General features: G+C 31.7%; 1 protein-coding gene across 1 annotated transcript; it reads right to left on the reverse strand.

Moving 5' to 3' along the window:
- Nucleotides 1-668: 668 nt before the first annotated feature.
- Nucleotides 669-15,845, reverse strand: LOC111700080 (lymphoid-restricted membrane protein). Its single transcript, XM_023470894.1, has 12 exons — nt 15,834-15,845; nt 14,435-14,503; nt 13,617-13,673; nt 13,378-13,447; nt 11,529-11,599; nt 11,035-11,166; nt 9,402-9,433; nt 8,708-8,777; nt 6,821-7,062; nt 3,189-3,246; nt 2,482-2,530; nt 669-2,418 (listed from the first exon to the last, which is right to left on the reverse strand). The coding sequence occupies exons 1-12, from the start codon at nt 15,843-15,845 to the stop codon at nt 2,378-2,380; spliced, it is 903 nt and encodes a 300-aa protein (XP_023326662.1). The 3' UTR covers nt 669-2,377.
- Nucleotides 15,846-19,040: the final 3,195 nt, after the last annotated feature.

A 19,040-nucleotide genomic window follows, 5' to 3' on the forward strand; every position in this document is an offset into this window, starting at 1 on the left:
ACGTAGATATATACAGTTCCGCCTTACTCATATTGTGATTGCTTCACTACATTATATATAACAGTGCATAACTTGTAATTACGCTGTTAAGACCTACTTCTAATCTGACATCATGAAATATACTAAGTTGGTATAGAGACTCCGATTTGATTGCTGCGAGAGAGTAATTGTGTCCTTGTTCCTAAACAAATGTGTTGCTGTTAATGCTTATTGGTTTGGCATTGATTAATTGAGTGCTTGTGTCCTTGTAGACTTTGATAGCTGATCGCGCCCACAGGTGTGGCGTTGATCGATTACAAGGTCGCGTCCTGGTTGACATTGATAGATGACGATATTGTGTCCAGGTTTAGACATTGATAGCTAAGTGAGACTGAATTGTACCTGGATAGATACGTGTTCGAGAAACCTTTTTGGAGTAGGGCTTTTACTACAGGTCATTGGGTCTCAGATAGTGCTACAATGAAGATGTTTTATACATTACCCAGACTCCCTAACTTGTACTCTTTTATTGTGTTAATATTTATTTACTACCTATATGATCTATTTAGTAAAGGGTAGAAGGGTATGGGTGGATGGATATGAAGTATTTCAAATAAGGTACCCTAATAACCTTCCAATCGGTCCTAATTAACCATAACAATGTGTAATTAACCTCTTCTAATTAATCGTTATCTAACATTAAATATATTTTACTAATAGTATAGTTAGGCCGATAGGTTACAATATATGACTTGAGATTTAGGAGAACTGATGACGGAAACAGAGCAATTATTATAAACCTAATTGGTATTCAAATTAGGAATTTTTAAAGAGATTGTTTTATTATTTAAACATAGGGGTGGTCTACCAATTGTTAAGTCGATTTAAAAACAAAACTTGTAACAAATTACATTCCTGCACAACTTTTACTTATTCCCCCTTCCATCCTTATTTAATTTACCCCCCCCCCCCCCTCCCCGTAGAATAATGATTCATGATGCCACATTTATATGGTTAGAGTCCTGATTGTTCATTGTGTCATTTGTGTGGGCTCTGATTGCTTTAATTAAACATGCATTTATTTAACTGAGTAGAAGTAAAGTACAGGGTGTCCCAATAAACATTGGAATTGCAAGAGACAACTTGAATATCGTCTTTGATTTCCGATAATTGATAAATTACATAAATTGCATTAGTAAAAAGATTGAAAGTCTAATGAGCTTTTCAAAACATGGTCTACCCTCGTTGTATTTTTGAAATTGATGGAGATATTAAACATTTGAGCAGTTTTGTTGATTTTTAATAAACTGGAATCTGGGCATTTATCCTAACATCTCCGTCAATTTTTATGGTAAAAATAAATGGTAGACCACATTTTGGAAATCCCGAGACTAGCAGTTTTATGTGGTAAATTTCTTAACTGCTATGCTACAAAAAAATTATTACAAAAAATTCCGTAACAAAGACGATATAGAAGTCGTCATTATTCATTAAGGTAGTAGGCACTTAAATTAATACCAAGGGCTATATAAATATATATATATATAGGACTTACTGAAAAATATCTTATATAAATTCCAATAATAAGCTTCCCAAACTTGTACTGATGCAATTTGAGTTACGATCCCTACTTTTACTTTTAAATGATTTTAATCAATTTTGAAATAAAACTGTTCCATTTCCATCATCAATTTCTCCTTACATATAATTACATCTCTGTTTACAAATATCACAATATGTATATCTGCAGTAGTATCACAGAATGCTTTATTAGCGCAATCAAAGATCTTTATGTACAAAAGGGAATAACCACGAAAATAAAATTGAGCACAAAATTGACAGAGACTATTATCAACAACTAACAACTTAAAATATTATTACAATAAACAAAAAAATAAGATGTTTTTTATCTTGTGTTAGAAAATAGTTAGAAATAAATAACCATTTATAAAATATACTATTGTTATTACAGAAAAATGGCGATAATGTCTTATCTATTATGAATGCTACATATTTATTCAGAAACAAATATTTTTTAATTACGTACATTTTTAAGAAAGAAAAAATCAACCTTGTTTTTAGAGAAAAATAAAAATATTCACATTCATGTTCTTCACGGGATTTACTGAATTAAAATTCACGGTATTTCCGAGCCACCTTCGTTTAGAATCTCCTAGTGAAGCTTCTCCCCTAAAGATGACGGATGAAAATATGTTAATCCAAGGTTTCACCGCGGGTATATCTTTGTTTTGCATTGAGTTACGGAGTTTTTAAACTCCAGGTTAGCTCTCCTCCTCCTCTCGTTGAGGTCTCTGAACCAATCAGATAGTTTCCCGAATATTTGATTATTTCTGTTGAATATACTGTTGAGTTCGTGTGTCGTGATATCTTCGTGAATTCAACCAATCAAGGTTGCTACCACGATTGCAAATGCAGCAACTGAAGCAAAACATTTTTCAGAATATGCTTTTTGTAAAAAAAAATTTGTGTGAACTTAAGTACCTGAAAGGAGACCGGAAATAAAATATCTGAGCCCAAGGATAGTTTCCTCCTGTGCACGCACATATTTAAACACGCGCACAGACCAACCAATCAATCAATCTTCCACGCACGAAGCTGAACTAAATTGTATCATTATTGCTCAAGATTTGCAGATTTAAATAAAAACTCAAATCCCATCTTGTAAATATTAGCAGTGCCCCCCCGGCCCCCCTCTACTAACTACCAGACCTGGACAAAATGATGCTAACACGACCAGACAAATATTCAGAGCACGAAACTAGTGAAGTTATGGTATAGGATTTGTTACATGTATAACATGGTAGGATTGGAAACAAAATATATTGTTACACTTCATGATGCATTTATGGTCATGCTTATAAACCTCTAATCAACCATCAGAGGGAGTTAATGTCGTTTTTTGGCGGTTAAAGTCGCCTTACACAGCCACCCTTGTCTTGAAATAATGTCTTAATTATTCCATGGTACTTGGATCTCCGCTGACCCCCAATCAAAAGTGTTAACCTTCTTTAATAAAAAAATTTCATTTTCATTTAATTTTAAAAAGTTATTATTACAAAGTCTATGCAAAACAGTAAAACCTCAGGGACTATGACCACTCCCATGTTTATGTTTATTGTAAAATGAATGCAAATTCAAGCTGAAGTTTAGGTGGAGAATATATTATTGAATTATGTTTAAATATATTCCTCGTCATATGGCCAGTATAGATCAGAATACCAGGTCTGCAGATGAAGAATCAAAGATCTAAAAATATTATAAAAATTAGACATTAGAATTGTACACTGTACTGTGTAGTGTGTATTTTGTAAAAGTACGAGGTTTAGATTAAAGTAAAGTGTAGAGCTTTGGTTTTACAGTGTACAGTGTACAGTGTACAGAATGTTCAAAAAAGACCTGCACGTTTAGTGCACTGTGTGACTCTGTGCATTAATATGAGATTAGTGAGTTGAATGTTAAGTATAAAATGTACAGAAAAGAGTCAAGTGACTTTACAGTTATATACATGTACAGAGTGTACAGAGGGTGTAGAGTTTACATTGTAGAGTGTTGAAAGTATAAGTTGGGAATTAGTTATTTATGAAATATAACAAAAACATACGAAATTAAGTGTTTCAGGAGAAAATATTTAAAAACCTCAAAAATAAAGGTTGAGGAAATATTTCCTCCAATTCTAAAAAATAAAAAAAAAATAAAAGGAAAAGGACAGGAAAGGAAAGGAAAGGAAAAGGAAAGGAAAGGAAAGGAAAGGAAAAGGAAAGGAAAGGAAAGGAAAGGAAAGGAAAGGAAAAGGAAAGTTACATATTTTTTGTTTACATTAAAATAAAATAGGCTTCATGGGTTGTGAAAAAGATATAGATTCTACACAAAACTGTCATTTTTTAGCATCCTTTTAATTCGCGCCAATTTTTGATTTTCTTTAAATATGCACAGGATGTACAGGGTGTACGCTGTACAGTAAGTACAGGGTCTACAGGGTGTGCATATTATTTAGGGTCCACAGTGTGTACAGGGTGTACGGGATGTGTGTATTGTACAGGTTATTCAGGGTGAACAGTATGTACAGGGTTACAACTTACAGGGTGTACAATGTGTACAGTGTGTATAGGGTGTATAGGGTGTACAGTGTGTACAGTGTGTATAGCGTGTAAAGTGTGTACAGAGCCCGAAATTTAAAAGAGTATCGTTGAACGAAACTCTCGAGTTTCCTTTATGGGGTCTAAGCATTATTGTAGATTTTGATTTAAAAGATTTAAAAAGTGGAGATTATGAAGAAAATAAATGAAATGATATTTCACAACAAAAAATATTGATATCCACAAAACTGCCTAACCCCATTCGCGAAACCCGGGTTTTAAAACTGGTTTTCATTACGATACCCTGTTTTAAGTTTTGGGCTCAGTGTGTACAGGGTTTACAGTGTGTACAGGGTGTACAGTGTGTACAGGGTGTACAGTGTGTACAGGGTGTACAGGGTGTACAAGATGTACTGTAAACTAAAGAATATAATCCGGATTCCTAGAATATCTAAGCTGAAAGAAGAACCTTTAGTCACACTACAATGGATAATAAGAAGTAAATAAGCATTTCATTCTTCCCTTCTTCTTACTCAGTACTCCTTATACAGTACTTCAGATTTACACCAAGGTCTTATCAGTAAATGTCGCCTTCAATTATTCAGAAAAAAATAATATCAATTTCTTGAAAAAGAGCTAACAGGAAAATTTAAATAGAAAAGAAAATTAACAGGTAGAGCCATATCGGTATTTACTTTATTTATTATATTGTTTTAGTCATTTACAATAAATGTTAATTCTTTCTATTTGTATATGTTTTTTTTTTTGTTGTAAACTTCCCTTAATTATCTGTGCGCGTATCTAATATGAGAGTATGATAACGTGGTATAAAGATTAATGTATAAATTATACAGAGGACTGTAATATATTTTATAATGTATTGAGTATATAAACCAATAAATAAAGAAGATGGGGGAGGATTGGTTACCAAGGGGAAGGGGGTGTGGTTGTCATAAATCCTAGGATTACAAAAACTCTTCCCAAATAATTGTAGGTTTCCATAAAATGTGTGTTTTTTTCTTGGGCCTAATTACGGAGTCAATGATTTTTTATTTTACAATTTTAGTAACATACGTTTGTTAACTTATTTTATTTAATTTATCCAAAACATTTAATATAAACTCCGAGATCGGAAATTTTGTGTGGATATTGTTAATCTTGAACGCTTAATTACGATATCTAATATGATTACTTTCAAAGGGGATTTTCGCGAAAAATGAAAGGGGGGATAGGCTTTACGGCGAAAAATAAGCGCGTTTGATCGTTACTAATCTTACTTCTATCTGTTGCGTCTATAAGGAGAAAATAGTTAAAAACGACTTATACTGAAGAACATTACGTTCATACAAATTAAGAAAGATGCAACATTCAATTCGGATCGTAAACAAATCAATTTAATTTCAAACAAATCCTTAAAATATTACAAACAATAGTCATTGATTTTTTTTCGACGCACTAGTATAAAGTTAATATTTTATAATATTTTTGATTTTTTTAAAAATAATATTTCGCAGGCGCTGGATTTTCGACCATTCCTGGAAAATATGAAAATGTCGTCTTCATTATCAAAAATCCTCTAAACAAGAAAATAAATGTTTTCAAAAGTAAATCTCAGATCATGAAACATAAATAAATATTATGAAAAATCAATATGTATACGAATGTGTCGAAAATAATCGAAGACTGTCTATTGTTTATAGTATCTGAATGATTTGTTTGGGAATAAATTAATTATTTTAGATCCGAGTTGAATGTTGCAAAATATAAAAATGTCGTCTTCAAAATCGAGAATCCTCGAAACAGAAATAAATGTGTTCAAAAGTAACTCTCAGATCATGAAAAATAAAAATAAAATGGAATATCAACTTTACACGAATGCGTCGAAAATAGATAGAATTATGATTCGTAGCGATAAAATCGCTTATTTTTCGCCGTAAACCTATACCCCCTGCATTTTTTGCGAACACTCCCTTTAAATCAGATGACCAAAGCTTAATACCTCAATTAAAGTTATGCCTACAGGATAAGAATTTATTTTAATTTGTAGATCTGCATATGATAGAATAGATCAATCCTTGATCACGAGATTTACAACAATTCAGTAAATAGGAATACAAGATAATAAATTGAAACCAGAATTTAATTTTTCTTTCTAAAAAGTTTAAATCTCGGAGCCTTCATTATAAGGGGCGAAGCCGTCAAAATTCAAACTTAAATGTAGCGGTATCCAGTGAGGAGTTATAAAAAAAATCAAGTTTTGATTTATGTCAATCTAAAATTGCAAGATAAAACATCTTTCCTTGACATGTCAGCTTTCACCGCTGATTTTCTTACCACGCATTTTACTGGGCAAACTTTAAAGCAATTGTATTACAACTAACAAAAGCATTTTGAAGAGTACAACTTTCATGCCCAATTCACAACGGTACCTCTTAAATATCATAGAAAGAAAGAAAACTGAATGAATTTATCTCTGTGTGAAAGTATAAAAATGTCTGTCATTTTTATGCTTGGTAAGCGGAGAAAGGTTGGTAAGTTAAAAAAGTTGGGGATATAAAGGGAGGGTTCCTTCAATAACGTCTCAGCATGTTCGAAACTTCCAAATGTTGAAAATAGTAAATTATATCCATTTTGTTTAAAACGGCAAATTTCACAATGTCTTCTGAAACTTTTACCCCGTACGTTGCACGCCCTTTATTCTTTAAGTTTAACAAGTTGTAAAGGATTATTTTGAAAAATCTTACTTTTTCCGTTTGAGTATCTCAGCCGGGGAGGAGGGGAGTACAAGTGGGCGGGGACTATTGAGCAGGGGTGTGGCCGAACCAACAGATGGAGGGGTGGGAGAACTGTCTCGCTTCACTGCGAGCTCGTCGATCTCCTCGATAATTGTGTCGACATCGAACTGTGATTGTCGCCTTGAATCTCTTCTTCGATCCAATAAACCTCGATTCTTATTCTCCTTACTACTGTTATTGTTGGAATCATTCTGAAATAACAAAAAGTTTCAAAATCTTTAAATTAAAGGAAACAATTACTTGTTGACAACTTTTGATGTTTATCAATGTTTATTGTCTAAAAGATATTCCTTAAGCACTTCACTGTAATCCAAAGGTTGAAAGCTCTAATGCAAAAAATGAGAATTTTGCCAATTACTTCTTTTAAACTGAAGCTGAAAAGTGGTTTATAGTTCTAAAATGTACATGTTTAGGATATAAGACGAATGAGTAAGTTAGTTAGGTGAACTCGAAGGCCAAGGTGAGTAGTGACCCAATCTTGAAAATTAAACCCAATTTTCATAGCAGTTTGAAACTATGTGACTTGCGGTTTTTTTATCGTATCCTTAATTCTTTTACGAGCACTAAAAATAAATAAGACAGTTAACAAAAACTAAATAATATTTAAAAGTTCCTGCGCAGAATGTGGTCTGAGGAATGCTGATTCGCATTCTTGTAAATCAAATTCATAGACTAGAGTGCAAAATTATAATGGCACACACACATAAATTGTATAAAAGAAAATTTACTCCAATGAGTTCTTTGTGCAGGTTAATTTTAGGAACGTAGAGGAAAATATATCCAAAAAAAGGATGTTGTTAAATCATTGTTATAAAGGTTAATTTATGATAATTAGATGAGAAGCGACCCTGTTAAGTAAAGATTGTGAATAAATTTTTCAATAAAAATTGTTTTTTTTTTTATTATCTTTAGGGTGACTAGCATCAATAGCGCAGAAATGCTACAGAACGCAACTAATAAAAGTAAGTAAAGTTAATAAAAAAGATAGGTACAAGGATATGAAAAAGATAGGTACAAGGATATGAAAAAGATAGGTCAAAGGATATGTAAAAGATAGGTACAAGGATATGAAAAAGATGGGTACAAGGATATGAAAAAGATAGGTACAAGGATATGAAAAAGATAGGTACAAGGATATGAAAAAGAAAATGCAAGAATATGAAAAATTAGAGTACAATAAAAAGGGAACATGATTTGAAAAAGGACAAGATATGAAAAAGAAAGGTTACATGATAGGAAAAAAGGTACAAGGATTTGAAAAAGAAAGATACAAGGATATAAAAAGAAAGGTAAAAGATTATGAAAAAAGGTAAAAGAATATAAAAAAGAAAAGGTAATAGGATATGAAAAATAAAGATAGCATGATAGGAGAAAAGGTATAAGGTTATAAAAAGAACCGTACAAGGTTATAAAAAAGAATGATACAAGAATATGAAAAAGAAAGGTACAACGATATGAAAAAGAAACGTACAAGGATATGAAAAAAAGGTAACAGTCTATGAAAAAGAAAGGCACAAGGATATGAAAAAGAAAGGTACAAACATATGAAAAAGAAAGTTACAAGGATATGAAAAAGAAAGGTACAAACACATGAAAAAGAAAGGTGCAAGGATATGAAAAAAGGTAACGAAATATGGAAAAGAAAGTTACAAGGATATGAAAAAGAAAGATACAAGAATATGAAAAGAAAGGTGAAAGAATAAAAAAAAGACGGAGACAGGATATGAAAAAAGACATGATATGGAAAAAGAAAGATACAAGGTTATGAGAAAAGAAAGAAACAAGAATATGAAAAAAGAAAAAAAGAAGAATATGATAAAAATAAAATATAAAAACCTTATTTTCTTCTTCTGCTATAGGTCTGAAAATGCTTGTTTTCTTTTCTAATTTTCTCGAGAACTCATCACTAGTATTTAGTCAACAAATATTTTAAACTTTTTAAATATTTTTTTAATATTTTTAACAAAAGAGTCCTAGCCTAGAAAGATGAGTTCTATGCATGTTTGAGAAAGACTGTATATTCAATGTATATAATAAAACAAGAAATTCGTATTTAATGTTCTCTATAGTCGGCCAAACGGCTGGACCGAATGGGCTGAATTTTTTTAGGGAACCCAGGAGTATCCATGGGGTAAAATAGGCTAAAAAATTTAAAAAATTTTTTTTAAGTTTTTTGTTTTTGTTTTGAATTCCACGGAAACGCCGGGCGCTTTAGCTAGTGTTTTATAAATAAAGAACTTAGTTAAAGCCGTTGAAAAAAAGCTTAGTATTTTACTGTCGGTCTGACTTAAGACATAGATAATGCTAAGTTACAATGCTAAGTTACGATGCTAAGTTACAATGCTAAGTTACAATGCTAAGTTACAATGCTAAGTTACAATGCTAAGTTACAATGCTGCATTTCAAGAACAGTTTTCATCCATTGTTAGTGGAAAATGGTTACGGACCGCGATGCAGAGTAAACAAGAAAAAAAGAAATTGTTTCTATGAAATAGTTAAATTAAAAATATTATTATATATCTGGACTGGCCTAACAGTGGTCGCTAAGCTTCTAACAGATACCTGGACAAAGGATTAAATTAATAGGGTTAGATCAGAGATAAACACTAACTTCTGTATACTTCTCATATACAGGGTGTCACAAAAAGGACACCCAATGTATAACTAAAGAGTACAAAACATGGCTATGCTCAATTTCAAGTGGATAAATTCATTCTGAATCCGTTCTAGCCTCATGGTTCAAGAGCTATTGACATTGATTTTTAAATTTAAAATTAAAAATACGTTTTTCCATTATTTTTGCAACACCCTGTATCTTTATGTACATGTTTACAGTGCAATATACTTTAATCAAGCCTTTATTCCAAGGCATGCAGTTAAGATTTGTTCCTACTTCATGGTCAGAAGAAATCCCTCAATGCATTTTACTAGTTGAATGTTTAGTGTTTGTGACAAGAGAGTTCAGATTGCAAAGACAAGACGATATCTGGAGACTAGAGACTAGACCTTGAAAGGTTTATCACATCATACAACAAATAAATCTCAAATGTAGATTAAAAAGAGAATGACAAAAAGGTTTGGTTCGTTAGGAAGTAGATAAACCAGGTTTAGAATAGGATGAGGGGGTTGATAATAAGAGGAGAGAGTTTAGAATAGGAGGAGAGAGTTTAGAATAGTGGGAGGTGGTTTAGAATAGGAGGAGACAGTTTAGAATAGGTGGAAAAAGTTTAGAATAGTAGGAGAAAAGGAGGTTTAGGTAATAGATAAACCAGGTTTAGAATAGGAGGAGGAGGTTTAGTAAATATATAAACCAGGTTTAGAATAGGAGGAGGGGGTTTAGGTAATAGATTAACCAGGTTTAGAATAGGACGAGGGGGTTCAGGTAATAGATAAAGCAGGTTTAGAATAGGAGGAGGGGGTTTAGGTGATAGATAAACCAGGTTTAGAAAATGAGGAGGGGGTTTAGGTAATAGATAAACCAGGTTTAGAATAGGACGAGGGGGTTCAGGTAATAGATAAACCAGGTTTAGAATAGGAGGAGGGGGTTTAGGTAATAGATACAGGAGGACAGCTGCTTGTACATGAGAGAGGGGAGTAAAACATAGTCATGTAAGAATCTAAGGTTTCCTGTCAATTTGTTTAAATTTTGTTTTGGTAGGATAAAAAACTGGCATGGACATCCCATACATATACCGGTAGTTTTATTGTAATTTATATATGCAAATATCTAGTACATAAATACGCCCTTACTCATTCGATCAAATACATAAAATAACGGGAGAGGGGGGGGGGTGGAGGTAATTTGCAGCATATGTTAATTAAGATATTTCAAGATTAAGGATCTATCTAAAACAATTTGTTTTTAGAGTCTGCGAAGGTGCTCCGGGTTCACATTTTAAAAAAGTCTTTTCACAAACTCTGATTTTATAATCCCTATATCTTTGGAAACTAAGGTTTTAGACCTTTGATATTTGAATCAGGGAAAGTTTTTGGACGGTCAAATGTTAACCAAACCTCAACCATCCATCGAACACTTATTGCTGAGATTTGGTTAAAAATGCATTGTACTTTTTTTATTCGTGGATTTTCAACATTTTTAAACTCTGACCGTCCTAAAACTTTCCAATTGTGTCAGTTGAGTTACCACAAAAGTAGTTGCTTACCATCTGTAGTAGAGTAGGAGATTTAGGTCTTGTATTAGAACTACTAGAATCTACAGTAAGACTGTTGTTGCTGTTGTGCAAGTTGTGGCTGTGCCCTGTTGATAAACTAGCACGCCGAAGTTCTGGAAGATCCTGAAAAACAAATTCAATCAATTTTTTACTTTTCAAATTTGAAGCCAAAATTGGCTATAAAAGATTTGGACAATTCAGAAAAAACTTAAATGATAATTATAATGATTAATAGAGGGCCATTTACACATGCTGTGCAATTTACTTTAGTTTGACGTGATAGACTCCTTTTTTGGCGCCCTTGCTTGCAAGAAAAACTTCTAAAAAATTTTTGCGATCTAATCAACTTTTGCGTTTTTTTTAATAAAAAAAATTACCCTGCCCCTCCCTCATTCCTTTCAGATGTCAGAGATAAGAAGTAAATTTAATCAAATGTTAATTCTGTTTATGATTTATTTTATATTAGTTAAAATTTAATTATTTACCGGATACTTTGAGCCCTGTATAACTGATATAGATCTGTTTCTTGGTATTATTTCTTTTCTTCCTTCACTCTCTAATATACCAATTAAAAATTAATCTAATTTCAAGAAAATATGAATAAAGAATAAATTTAATATAAGTATGGATAACACACTTTAATCTTGTAATATATAGGAAGCCAGGGAGGTAGGAAGGTGATAGTAATTGATACAGATGTAGGTATGTAGCTATATGAAGGTATGCGTTCAGATATGTCAGAGGGGAGGAAGGGAGGGATGATGAAAGTAAGGTAGGTATAGGAAGGTGGGTAGGTATGGTAGTAGATTGGAAGGTACGTAGGTATAGAAGTATGTTTGTTGCATTGTTTAAATAATGTGCTAACTCCGTGTCACGTACATCAACCATTACAATAAACAATCGAAAAGAAAGTTCAAATTCATTATATGTGTACAATGTACTATAAGTACATACACACTAACTCAAATAAAGGAAGTGCAGAAGGTCTTGTAAAAATTACACTTTTGAAACATGAACAGATATTTTTTAACACATAAATACTTAAGACTACCTCTTTATTTAAAAAACTACCTTCTTATGCTAAAGCCTACGTCCTCATGTTAAAGACTATTCCCTTATTCTAAAGACTATCTCCTTATGCTAAAGACTACCTCCTTATGCTAAAGACTACTTCCTTATGTTAAAGACTACCTCCTTATGTTAAAGACTACCTCCTTATGCTAAGGCTACCTCCTAACTTCCTAAGATATCTTAAAGAATACCTCCTTATGTTAAAGACTGCTTCCTTATTTAAAAGACTAGTTTTGTATCCTAATACCTAGCTACCTCTCACACATAGATTTAGTCTGCTTATATAAAGGCTCATTAATTTTTAAGACAGGGTCGACTTTGAAGTGTCGGAACGCCTTGGGCTTTGGTTTTTCCACTCTAACTCACTTATGCTTTTCTGTTACCATTTACATTTACATTAGTTTAGGTTTTTAAGAAGTAATTGGACAAAATTTACATAGATTTTTGCTTAAGAGCTTGAGACCTTTGAATCACAGTGCTCACGGTACCTTCCTTACTGCACCCCCCCCCCTCCCTTCTTCCTATTTTATTCCTTAACTAAATGACTTTCCATTATGCTGATTATATTTCCTTCTGGTCCAACCAAACAAAAAGCAAGCATCAGATAGAATACAAAACCAAAAGAAACAAGATGAAAGAAAAATTTAATTAATTACTTGTAGCAAACCAATTATTTTATTTCATATTTCTTATCTAAGCTCCTAACTAAATCCCCCCCCCCCATACTCCCCTAATTGTATTGCTTGGAATGACTATATATTTGTTTGTCCTGTTCCCTGTTTAAATCAAAAAAAGTTTCTAATTTGCATATTTGATTATTATTCACGTCAGGCCATAGTAAACATTCACACAAACACATATGCACCATACTATTTACTATAGATACCATACTATATCTTACCTTTTACTACTTTCCTTACCATTCACTACTAACCTTAACATTTACTAATATCTTACCATTAACTATAAATATCTTACTATTTACTAAAATCTTACCATTAACTATACCCATCTTACCATTTACTAATATTTAACAATTTACTATTATTTTATAATTTACTAATATTTTACAATTTACTAATATCTTACTATTTACTAATATCTTACCATTTATTAACATCTTATCTAATATTTTATCATTTACTAATATTTTATCATTTACACCTTAACATTTACACGTTTTTCTTAACAATTTTCAATTAATGTCGGTAGTTTAACATTTCTGGATCTAAATTGTGAAAAAAATAATATTTAGTATATTTCCTATAAGCTTATGCTGAACAAGTATCCTCTTCGTTTCTTCTAACTCGCTGTGCTCGCGCTCAAAACTTCTCTGAATGAATTAAATTAATGGATATTAAAAAATTTAATATTTTTATCAAGGGGGGGGGGGGGTTGCAGATTTTATAATGTAAAAGACTCCAAATCGTTCGCAAAGTTGATGAACGGTTCAACTGTTCTGATATTGTGTTTAACTCTCATGTGAATAATGAAAGTTTTACCTTGATATTTTCTAAATGCAGGAGCATAATCTCCACACTTGTTGCTATTCTCATCTCCTATAATTACAAAACTATAGATAATAATACCGAGAATAAATCAGCTTTTGTACGTAAATAGTAAATAAAGAACTATGGGCACTGGCTGCAAACTTATGTTTAGGGCTCATATCTTTAAACACGGATATCCTAGACTTTTTAGACATAGTTTGAAATATCAAAGGTTTACATCTTCAGGTTCCAAATTTATAAGGATTAGAGAATCAAAATGAGCGGAAAGTGTTCAGTTTAAAAAAAAAAGAATAGTCTCACTGAAATATAGACAATTAATCTTAAAAGCGTCAAAACGCTTTGGCCTTTTGTTTTACCACGGCAACTCACTTTTTTGTTTATCTCTGTATATTTTGTAATTTTTGTGTTTTTATTGCAACACTGCATATATTGTCAGTTCAATTTCTATTATTTTCTTGTATCATATATAAAATAATATTTCATTAAGAACAAGATTAGATTTACTATTTGTATAAAATCTATGATATTTGACAGTGAGAATCAGAAAACTGTCAAATATATATCGTCTTTGTTATTTATTCTACTTGGAAATTTCACCAAGGACTTTGTATTTTCAGTTGTTGCAAATAAACTTTTTCTTAAAAAATGTATATGTATTATGTATACCATTTTTATAGCAACTTGTACGTCTCTAAAAAAATCAACATTTTAATTAAAAATTACAAAGTTTTTGCAACATTTTATTTTTAAAAGAAAAAAGAACGAGAATTCCACTGTTTTTGGTTCTCCCTGTATCTCTGAATGTAAACCTGTTGTACTGCACCGTACTGTTCAGCACTGCTCGCCACCCTGCCTGTTGATTGTTGCAGGATTGAAATCTAAATTAAATAAAATTTTAAATCAACAAAAAGTTTTAATATTTGGAATTACTTCATTAAAAAATGTATTAACACATTTTTAAATCTCGAAAAAAGTAAAATCACAAGAAATATTTGTTGTGCACAAAACTAATTGTAACAGTAATTTTTCAAAAAAAATAATAAAAAAAGGCCAGAAAAGAAAAGTTTAACGCTTCAAACCCTTCTAATTTAACTATCCTTATATCTTTGCGACCTTATGGTGTAAACTTTTTAACTGGCAGATTTCATAGATTATAATATCAAAGTTCTACGACATGTCGCAAAGATATCAGGATTATAAAATTAGTAATCAAGTCATTTCTTATTATATTTGACTGATGCATATATTTTTATTCACACACACAATGCAAAACTTAAGAGTCAGAAGGCAAATTTAACATTAAGATGAATGTACATTGTACAGAATGTGAGACAGAATTGTAAAAATCTTACAATTTATACCAGGCTTAAACATTCAAGGAATCAGGGACGCATTGTTGATAAACAAATTGAAAATATTAAAATTCAGACTTTCTAATGCACCAGTTATTACAGATTTGAGAATAAAAAGAGAAAATCAAACACTGCAAGAAGAGAAAAAATAGAAAGAATGAAAATACCAATATTGATATATACATATAATTAAGCTCTAAAAAAATGTTAAATAAATAAAATGTTAAATAAAATGGCTGCAAAAAAGGTTCTCTTGTTGTAACATGGGTAAAAAAAACGGGCAACATTGGGTACTTGAGCTAGTGTATTATTTAAGATGATTTGCTGAGCAATGCAAGGTGCTCTTGCTAGAACCACATTTAACAATAGTTAAATCAGTTTTCAAGTGTGTGTAATAAGTCATTTATTTGAAGTGCTTGTTAAGTTACAATAAACTAAAACAAAAACTGTAAACCCTTTTAAATACTAAATGTAAAGCACTGCAACTTGTATTAGTATTTCACCGTCCATTATAGTGTGTGCATACTTGAAACTAAAAGCATCAATAAAAAGACGAATGTTTTATCATCACTTAAAGGTATTTATTGTTCTCGTCATTCACATTGTCAATCTTTCTATCTATCTATATATCTTTCTATCTATCTATCTATCTATCTATCTATCTATCTATCTATCTATCTATCTATCTATCTATCTATCCTACCCTATGCATTGAAAAAAAAATTTACAAAAAATCCTTAAAATTTCTATTAATTAAAAGTCACAAAATTTCACGGTGATAGTAAAAAAATGAGACAAAAAACTAGAGGGGGGGGGCGTCAGCCTGTTCAGGGTTAAATTCAGACAGTATGTATACCTTCCCACACATTTGGGCCACATCGATACAGCCGTTTTCTATGGACGTATATTTGATTTGAATTAAATGGCAAGAACATTATATTTTTGCAACCTGATGTAGTAGACTTTTTTATTTCTAACTATGGATTCTGCTAAATCAAAATGTTTAAGTTAAAAATATCAAAAGCTTACAGGTTGGAAAGATATAGAGAATTATAATTATAATTAGGGTTCGAGCGGGGCGAGCAATTATTTCTATCTGATTCCACAATGGCAATACTGTTAGTTCAGAAATTTTTAAAAACTGTTGGCTTTATATTATGTGTAATCATTAAGAAGTGTGGGAAAATGCTTTAACCCTATCCCGACTGGGCTATTTTTGTCTCATAAAGATTGAGGGGGGGGGGGGAAGTTCCCCCGACCCCAAAGATTTTGCCCTCAGAGTTAAGATAAGGGAGTGTGATACATGTCCATAGTCAAACTTTTCAAAGCCTGCTCATTAAAAAATGAAACCTCTAACTTTAATGGTTAGGGTGTCTTAGTCCTGTAACTTAATATTAAAAAAGTGATAAACCATTTCTGATTTTTTTGAAATACCGACCCGCCGTTTTACCGTCCTCCAACTACCCTATGCTTCAAAAAAACATTTCTGTTGAAAAGATGAAGAAGTTTTAGCGTTCTAATGTAAGTTATCCATAAGAATCTATGTGAAAACCGCCCCCCTTCAATCGTGATAGGGTGAATGTAAGAGCGGAATAAAAATTTAAAACTATAAAGATGGGTCGGGAACGCTCTGAATTCCTGGTTTGTATGAAATAGATCATTATTAATCAATTAGAATGCTTGGGGTAAGCTAACCACAAATATTTGAAGAATGTGCTAATTTTTCCAGATATACAGATAGATAATACAAATTAAAGATTAATTTGTCAAAAAAATAGTTTGCTAAATTCAACGGGCAACGCCGGGCACTTCAGCTAGTATATAATATCTATATATATATATATATATATATATCTGTAATACAGCTTTTACCTCAAATACATCTATTTATATGTTTGCTATAAGCCTTGTAAAACGGCTGGACCAATTGGCGGTGGAATAGGCTACAATGTTTTTGAAAAATTCCTCGGGCAATGCCGGACATTTCAGCTGAAATCAGGATTTAAACCCAATATTTACAATATATATAATATAATATATATTTATTGTTAATTCATACAAGACGACATACGTTCTTCTACTATATAAGTACCATCATTATGAGCATCTTATATGTTCATGCGTATACTTACAAATATTTATGCGCATATTTGAACCTTTTTCAGTAGTTTTTACCCAGCAAAAAGATAAAAGTGCGAGAGTATTTTTGCGTATTTGAATATGCGTATTCTGTTCAGGAACAATACGCATGAAGATGACAAGTATGATTCACTAGACAGTATTCAAGACATGCAGATTACAGGTCTATAATTCACAACTCAAAACTTGAATCAACATATGAGGGGGACGGGGGAGGGGGGGGGTGTTTGTCTTTTGAGAATGATAAATAAGCGATACTAATCGTGTTTGACTGTCTGTGAAATAATATTTTCACAATTTCTTACAAAAAGTATATATTGCTCGCTAAAAATGAGTTTATTCTTTGTTAACAGGTGTATAGCTCTAAACAATAAGTTTATAGGTTGTTTACATCAAGTGTATAGCTTTTTAACAAAACATTTACTGATTATTACTTTAACAACTTTACAGGGAAGGCGAACAAAACCATATTTACTACACACCCTGGACTATAAACCATGGCAAGATGCGTTCGGTTTATTCTATTTAAATTCATTTGCGGAATGATTTTTAATTCAATCTTTAAACTTACGGAGTTGTTTTTTATACTTTTTCATTAAAACGTTTATGCCGACACAAAAGTATAAGTGAAAAAATGCAAGAAGACTATGTTTTAATAGGGTATATATTGTGATCGAAAGGTACAGTTTGGTTAAATCCAGCTATGTGACTGAGCTTTTCCAATTTTTAGAAGTTGTTTGGAAATCGTCTTTATTGATAAAGCCAAGTTTAAAATCGTGATGGTAATATATTATTGGTACGTTTATTCAAATAGATAACCGAATTTTAAGCATTTACAAATGTAATATTATTTACTGATAATTAATTATGTCCCGCATCCTGAATATTAAATATTATTGCCCCGAGAAGTCTCGAATATGTATTGTATTATTATCAATCAAAGGTCTGGTCTAGTTTTTAACTTTAACTTTAACTTTAACTTTTTACCTAACTTGATATCTAGATTCTTCAATAATTATTCACTTTATTATTTATTTACTTTATCTCTCTCTATCTCGCAATAAATCTGTCTGTACATTCTTTTTCAAGAATTAAAATTTGCAGAAAGTTCAATAAATCTGAGCAAACTGCATCAAACATTACTTCAATCTTGACAAGTTAGTCGCCATTTTTTAAAGGGGTTGTTCGCTTTATGTTCAGAGAAGTTTTTAAAGGGGTTGTCCGCTATATGTTTAGAGAAGTTTTTAAAGGGGTTGTCCGCTATATGTTTAGAGAAGTTTTTAAAGGGGTTGTCCGCTATATGTTTAGAGAAGTTTTTAAAGGGGTTGTCCGCTATATGTTTAGAGAAGTTTTTAAAGGGGTTGTCCGCTATATGTTTAGAGAAGTTTTTAAAGGGGTTGTCCGCTATATGTTTAGAGAAGTTTTTAAAGGGGTTGTCCGCTATATGTTTAGAGAAGTTTTTAAAGGGGTTGTCCGCTATATGTTTAGAGAAGTTTTTAAAGGGGTTGTCCGCTATATGTTTAGAGAAGTTTTTAAAGGGGTTGTCCGCTATATGTTTAGAGAANACAGTAATGACAAGACCCATGAATAAGCAAAGGTCTTGATAAAGGAGGAAGCTATCGAATTGCAGAAATGTCAGGGATTTTTATCCATGTTCTTAAATTTACATCTTTCTCATTCTAAAAGGGAATATTTTTTACTCCATTAAAAATAATATTATCTATTAGTTATATTCAAAGATAAGCAAAAAACTACATTTAATATTTTTTTACTTTTTGACATCAGCGTTTTGGTTACTTCTAAAATGTTAAAGGTCTTACGTCTGTTTATATTTAGTATTTACGGACACTGTCTCATTTACAGTGCTAGATTCAACGGTACCCTTGAAACTTAAATCTAATCAATAATGTTAAAAGTGTTTGTT

This window comes from Eurytemora carolleeae, unplaced genomic scaffold, assembly GCF_000591075.1.
Source record: "Eurytemora carolleeae unplaced genomic scaffold, Eaff_2.0 scaffold267, whole genome shotgun sequence".
Lineage (NCBI taxonomy): Eukaryota > Metazoa > Arthropoda > Copepoda > Calanoida > Temoridae > Eurytemora > Eurytemora carolleeae.

Bases quoted from the DNA above. Each gene is read 5' to 3' on its own strand.
- LOC111700080 (XM_023470894.1), bottom strand. The intron at 8,778-9,401 runs GCCAGTCCAGAT...ACTAAATACTAG, and splicing joins AGCTTAGCGACCACTGTTAG to TGATGAGTTCTCGAGAAAAT. The intron at 2,531-3,188 runs GAATATATTTAA...GTGCGTGCACAG, and splicing joins TATACTGGCCATATGACGAG to GAGGAAACTATCCTTGGGCT.